Source organism: Lottia gigantea (assembly GCF_000327385.1).
Source record: "Lottia gigantea unplaced genomic scaffold LOTGIsca_3, whole genome shotgun sequence".
In the NCBI taxonomy this organism is placed as follows: Eukaryota; Metazoa; Mollusca; class Gastropoda; family Lottiidae; genus Lottia; species Lottia gigantea.
Genome location: NW_008708986.1, coordinates 3705277 through 3712584, shown reverse-complemented (window position 1 = coordinate 3712584; position 7308 = coordinate 3705277). Strand labels below are relative to the sequence as shown.

At 32.4% G+C, this 7308-nt stretch overlaps 2 protein-coding genes across 2 annotated transcripts; one reads left to right on the top strand and one right to left on the bottom strand.

The window, feature by feature from the left end:
* Positions 1-2330: 2330 nt before the first annotated feature.
* On the top strand, positions 2331-2567 carry LOTGIDRAFT_99728 (hypothetical protein; the record flags this gene model as incomplete). The annotated part of the gene is made up of 1 exon (XM_009057256.1): positions 2331-2567. A coding segment is annotated over one exon (237 nt), but the record flags the coding sequence as incomplete, so codon positions are not given.
* A 1113-nt stretch (positions 2568-3680) lies between these two features.
* Positions 3681-5362, bottom strand: LOTGIDRAFT_153356 (hypothetical protein; the record flags this gene model as incomplete). The annotated part of the gene is made up of 2 exons (XM_009057255.1): positions 3681-4718; positions 5339-5362. 2 exons carry the CDS (start codon positions 5360-5362, stop codon positions 3681-3683), a joined length of 1062 nt encoding a protein of 353 aa, XP_009055503.1.
* Between the last annotated feature and the right edge of the window lie 1946 nt (positions 5363-7308).

Genomic DNA, 7308 nt, shown 5'->3' with positions numbered 1-7308 from the left:
CGGGTTGAATTACTAATTGTTTACATTTTGGGGCTGGGGCATAACTCGCATAGGATGCGTTTGTTCAAAAAGAGACTTTGCACACAATTACCTCATCCTTTTGGCCAGTTTGTGTTAACAGCTCAGTTGTTTCAGCTTTATAGTTCCAAAAAAGGAACGGGTTTTAACATTTGGATATTTTCATTTTTCGATTTTGACCTTTATTGACATTTGTTGACCTATATCTTTTGACCTGAATAATGTAGAAGCTTGAAATTTAAAACACAACATAACATTTGGAATATCTATTACCCTATGCAAAAAAAATTGAGTTTGGCGTGGCACTTCCGGGTTAAATTACTCATTATTGACATTTTTGGCCAGGGGCATAACTCGCAAAGTATACATTTGTTCAAAATGGAACTTTTTACACAATTACCTCATATTTTGAGCCACTTTGTCTTAGAATTTTGGTTGTTTCCGCTTCATAGTTCAAAAAAAGGAACAGGTTTTGGAAATTCAAAATTTTCAATTTTTGACCTTGACCTTTGTTGACCTTGACCTTTGTAGGATCAAACGTCATTGGCATTGGCTATCTATTTATACTTTTATATTTGCTGTCCTATGTCAACTTCCGGTTTTATAGTCGTGTGCAATTTGAAATTTTAATGGCGTATATCTCTTGATCTTGACCTTTTTAGACCTTCTCCTTTACAGGATCAAAGGTCATTGACCTTGGCTATCTGCTGATACCTTCATTTGTGAGGTCTGACGTCCACTTCCGGTATTAGAATCTTCTAAAAAATGAAAATTTATCAACTTTACACTGTTCTTGCGCTTGATCTAATTATCGTCGAAGGTTGATTTTTTCAGGGTCTTTTGCATTTTGCAACATTTGCAAAGTCCCACTCTGTGCCACGAGTGGCTCTAGTATTCTATTGATTTCAAAATGCAAATTTAAATTCATATTCCTTTTTTGTTTATTGGGCTTTATATTTTAAAGAATTTATATTTACTTCTCTAAAAGTTGTATTCATTGTCAATGTCATTGTATTTTCTAAGATCTGATAGCTCAGGGGTTAGAGCACCAAGTGATTTTAACGTTATGTTATCACTCTGGGGGTCCTGGGTTCGAATCCCAGTCTATTTATCTATTTATGTTTATTTGTGTCTTGTGTATGCGGAATGTTAATTAAGTGCATGCAAGTTGTATTTCAGATTCTAGATAACAGTAATTCCTGTGAACTGAAATTAAGATGATGATTGAAGATCAGATGAAGTTTAAGTATTGTAGATCTATTTCACAATTCACTTTAAATACCGGTATCTAAATATTACAATTTAAGGTCCAGGAATCAGAAACTATTCAAAATTGTGATGCATAAGGAATAATTTTTGATCAACTGAAAAATACAAGTGATATGTACCATATGTATTTAAATATTTCATATTTGTAGGTTAGAAGCATACAGGAGAAATGATAATTTTGGTCGGAATGATTTGATTAATGCTGTGGAATATAGAGTTAAAACACCAGTAGATGATTTATATAGAGATATCAACAGAATTTGTACATATTCGTTTGAAAAATGTTACTTCATATTTATCCCTCTTTGATAAACATATTGATCAAAATCAAAACTTTTGTATGATGAACAATTTTTGAAATATGTCCGAGTAACTAAAGTAGATGATCTTTTTTTATGTAAAGTCTGCATGTTGTGCTGAAATGAAGAAGTCCTGCTCTTATGTTATTAATATATGTTTTGACAATACAGGATCCATCGTAGAGAGTGAATGTGAATGTGCTGCAGGAATGGGACCAAACTCACATTGCAAGCATGTATGTACTGCTTTGTTTGCTTGTGTTGATTTTTCAGAAAATAAGACCATTAATACACAGGAAACTTGTACACAAAAGCTTCAGACATTTCACCACTCCAAGAAATTCACTGGTTTTCCAATAAAGGCTGAAAATCTAAATCTTCCAGGGTGTGACCAGACATGTTTTGATTTTGATCCAAGACCATTGGAATTTCGCAATCAAGATTCTTATCCTGATTTTTTTCGAAATGTTTGCCTTAACCAAAGTTTTTCTCCACAGATGCCTATATTTCAGCTGTATCCTCCTGTTAATTTTCTAGCAGTAGCACATGACCATGATTACTTATATAATTCTCCAGAAGATATTTTTCTTTCACATATGCACATTTCTCATATTAATTCACTAATTGTTAAAAGTATTGAACAGAATACAATTGGCCAGAGCAAGAACAAGTTATGGTTTCAGGAACGATCCAAGAGAATTCAATCATCAAACTTTGGTAGAATTTGTACTGCCACAGACAACTAATTTTCAAAGATTGGCAGAGTCATTGATAAAACCATCAGATATTAGAACAGCACCAATTCTCCATGGGAGGAAGTATGAAGATGCTGCAATTAGAAAGTACGAAAACATTTCTCAAAATAAGGTCACAAGATGTGGAATCTTTGTTTGTGAAGAGTTCCCGTTCTTGGCAGCATCACCTGATGGGTTTATCAATGACTCAACTGTGATTGAAGTTAAGTGTCCATATGTTGCCAAGGATAAAGTTATATCTAGTTCATCTGTTCCATATTTACATGAGGATAATGGTTCTTTTAGTTTAGACAAAAAGCATACTTATTTTTTTCAAATTCAAGGGCAAATGTTGTGTTCCAAAAGAAAGAGGTGTGATTTCATTGTTTTCACTCTTAGGGATATTAAGATTATTAGAGTGGAACGAGATGACGAATTTATATTTTCTATGATTAACAACCTACAGGAATTTTATACTAAATTTTTTAAAGAAGAATTCCTCAATGAATTTTTTTATAAGCCGTATAATGGCCCCATTTACTAATACATTATTTACATTTTATCATCAAACGCTGCAGTGATCTTTTGTGAAAATTTGCATTCATTTACAAATGAACTACAAATGTCCTTTGTGATATCCAATGACGTTCATTGTAATGACCCAGACTCCTAGTTTGTGTTGAATATTTAAGTTATTTGTTTGTCTTATAGATGAACTTTCAAAAAGGTTTTTTCATTCGTTTCTGAAAACAGACACTGATAGCACCAATTTACATCATTCTGAGTTTCAATCAGATGTCTGTGGTTCTTGTTAAAGAGATTATAAAGAGGTTTTCTGAAATTTTTATGTGTATCAGGGTCACTGATGGCATCAAGTCCTAATGTGATACAGGATATTTTGCAAATAGTTTAAGTGGAATTGCAGGAACCACAAACATCTGATTGAAAATTGGAATTGTGCAAATCAATACTATCAGTGTCCCTGATAGACATAAAAAATTTAGAACACCTCTTTACAATCCCTTTGAAGTTAATTGACAGGAGTTGTGTTGCTGTTTTTCTCCACTCTCTACAATTGTTTTAGTATTGATAGAGTTAAAAGAATTAGATTAATGATGTATTTACATTTACATAGCTTACAAAAACATCTACATATAAGAATAATACATAAGTTATGAGAATCAAGCAGAATTGGGTACAATACACTTTCTAATATTGCACAGAAAAAAACATATGAATATTATTTTAGAAGAACGACTTGTTTCTGTGCTGTTTCATTGAGACTTTAAAATCTTGAATGTTTTTCCAAGACCTATAATCCTCTCATTATGCACCCGCTGGCTTGGAATACGTCTATCTTTTAAAACAATATTACCTGAAAGTCTGTTTTTTTCCTAAAAAATGAAGGAATGTTCACTGTAACATTTTTGGGAGCAAAAATATCCTGAACATTAAATCCCTTATCTGCCATGATAGAGTCACCTGGGTCACACATAGATACAAGACCCCCTCTTTCAATAATCTGACGATCACTTGTACTACCTCCATAAGCTTTTGTGATATCAACAATTAAACCTGCAGGTGTTGCTGAAACTAAAGTTTTTACAGTATTTTGGTTTTTATAAGTTGAAAATGTTGCTTGTTGTGTTAATGGGGGTTTAGGTTTTTTAATCGGTATTTCGGTTCCAACAACAATACACCTTGTGGCTGGAAATTTAGATTTAAAATCCTTGGGAGAATAGTAATATACAACTTCTCTAGGTGGCCATATATTCAGCTCACTCCATTGTTTAAACATAAAACAAACCCAAGTAATAAAAATATTTGAATCAGAAAATTCTGAAATTCCAAACATTCTAGACAATTCAAAATTAGTTTTGTGCTGACGAAATTTAATAAGAGTCAGAAAAAATTGATCAATAGCTGGTAAAATAGATATAGTTCCAGAGCTGTGAGCAGCATGTAGATGGTGAACAGCAGCTCCTAATGACTGAAAAACCATTAAAAATTTTGCATAAAACTCTAAACCAGTATAAAAATGAATTCCTGCTGAATCATCTTTAAAATTTTCTGAAGAGAAATAATACTGTTTGAGTGGAAGTGTTTGTGTTGCAGTTTCAACAGTTTCGGCATTAACATTAACTGGGATTTGAAAATTAAAATCATCTGAAATTGAACGTTCTACAATTACATCATCTTGTAAACATATTTTGTCCATACAGCCATAAAATATATCTTCACCAATATCACCAACAACATTGCTACTAGAAGCTACTACAGTATTACTTCTACTTTCTATCCGTTTTCTTCTTTCATCACTTCCATTCCTTACTTTCGTCCATTTAAACAAACTTGGCACAGCTGTTTTTTTCAATCTTTTTGCAACCTGATTGTATACCTGAAACAAATTTTGAAACAAATTTTAAATGACTGAGCTTATCCTAATCAATATACCTGGTATATAAGACAATACTCTAATGGGACAATGATTCTGAATAGGGTCCAATAACAAATTTGAAAATCCCTGTGTGTTTTTTAATCAGCACAAGTCTAACACAAACACTCCTTTTTTGTACTGTAGGTTATGTTATAAATTCAATTTCATATGAGAAATAATAGTAGGTTACTCATATATATTATTGTTATCAAAGGCCTAATCATATTCACGAAACACATAGGCATAGCCCTATCAATATCATGTTCCATCATAAGAACTATTAGTTTAGACTTAAGGGTAGATCTAGGTCTATTTCATTTTTCAGTTCGATGTAGGTAGGCTACATTATATTACAGACAAGACTGTACGAACAATATTCAACCCAGAATAAGCCTTCCCGTAACTGTATTACATGAGCAAATGATGCAAAGATAAAGTTTTTCGCAGAAAATTCAGAAACATAAAGTTTGTTTATAAAACAAAAAAGGTAATCAGGAAGTGTATTATATTACGGACTGACTTTTTACTTATGGACAAGTTTTTGATTGAACAAAAAGACCACTAAATGGAATAAACTTTACCAGTGCACCTCCATTTTTGTTCATCTCCGAAGTCTTTAATAATGATTTATTGTTATTGTGCCCTTTTTACTGGTAATTTGTCACCTATTGCTTTGCTTGTTTCTATTTTTTCCTAATTCTTGTATTTTTAGGCCTGAAAAAGCATTGTATATATGCGAAAAATTGCCTAATTACATTAAAAGTAAAAGTAGAATTTGAATTTCTATCTTTATCCATGTTATCAAAACTATGAAGCCTTTTAAGAAAAATGTTTACTGCAAAGTGTGGTTTGACTAAACTAAACTCATTGTCATGCAATGGACAATATCTGTTTTATCTCTAAATATTTTATCCAAAAAAATAAATAGCTATTAATTTATTAATGTAAAAGGATGTTAAAGCTTGCTTGGTCTACTGTAAATGCTTATTAAGGTATATAAGCATTTATCTGGATAATTTTACACTATTTACAGAATTGCTAGTTCCGTGTTTGTATATCCAAGCTTTTAGCGTCCGTGGGAGACGTGTTTTTTATATCCAGCATCTCCTCCCTTACTTGCTGTTCTATTTCTTGTCCCCAATTGTCTCATCAAACAATTTTCTTATACTTTGATTAGATTTTCCTTGTTAGCTGGGCCAGTTGTTTAACTTGACCCTTCGTTTCGACAAAGGATCCTGACTTCTTCAGTTGGAATTTATTTCTTCAATATTCATATTAAATAAATAAGAATACTATTATTATTATACTTTTCCTTAAGCACAACTATATCTGTTTTTCTGCCATTATTATATTTGGCATTAGCCTTTTTCAGGTTTTTAAATTACTTTAATTTAAACCACTGAAAATACTAACCAACGGCAAACTACGTCTTCATTTACATTTGGCCGTTTTGAGATAAATATTTCCAGATAATTTATTGTGAATAATATCTTCAAATATTCATGCTTGAACAGGATTCAATGCATGTATTTCGGTTACCTTAGGAGGACATTTTTTAAAAAAAACAAAATAGGGCTCTATTCTTTATGCGTACTTATCGCCCCAGTGCGTCCATTACAAGCGTGTATGGATTATCACACTCGATCACGAAGGAGCTATTTTAGAGCGTGGCTACACATGATATCAGCATCATATCCAATTGGTTTCAGAAATATCGTAGTCGACGTGAGGGGGCTCGAGGGAGCTAAAATACGCTCGTCTGCCCCCAGCAAAAGAGGGGTTAAGATTTTTTCATATATTGACTGTTTTAAATTGCATGTTGTCGGTTCCCATGACAGTGTGCTATGATGCATGAATGAATATAATATTATATAAAAATAATAAGTTGTTATATTGTATAAGGTATCATCTTCCATTTATTGTGATAGTCAAATTTTAACATTGTGTATGTATGACAGTTGAATGAAAAAGACGAAAAAATACACCTTATATTTAAACGCCCAGTTTAGATGGGATCGTTATAAACAAGATATGAAAATACAAACCAATATGGGATTATTTAAGAATTGGAACTTAAAGGCTTCAGTCTTCGGTGATCAAACACCTAGAACAACCTGTCCGTTCCCCTTTTCTTCTGTTTATATATTAAAACAACCTGTTGCAAATTCAACCGACTATAAATATGTTTGATGTATCTCTATAGTCGTTATATTGTCCCGTAATTATGTGACGAAAAAGGCGACCAATCATGCTATAACAGATGTCAGTGTAGTGTTAATCTACATGTAATATGAAGAATCCTGTTAGAAAATATATTCCCACCATGAGCTTCAACTCTGCGTAATAGGCTTTCGTTTTATGTTTCAAGAGAAAGAATTGGAAACATTTAAATTGCTAGTGAAGGTCCAATAATTTGATAAATTCTTTCATTCTTATGGACACAGTCTTAAATTGAAATTTTTAAACTTGGCGAAAGTGAATCTTTGTTCATCAGTTGACTAACCTGGTGTCAAAAGAGTGTACCATCGGCTGATTGCGCATAATTTCGCAT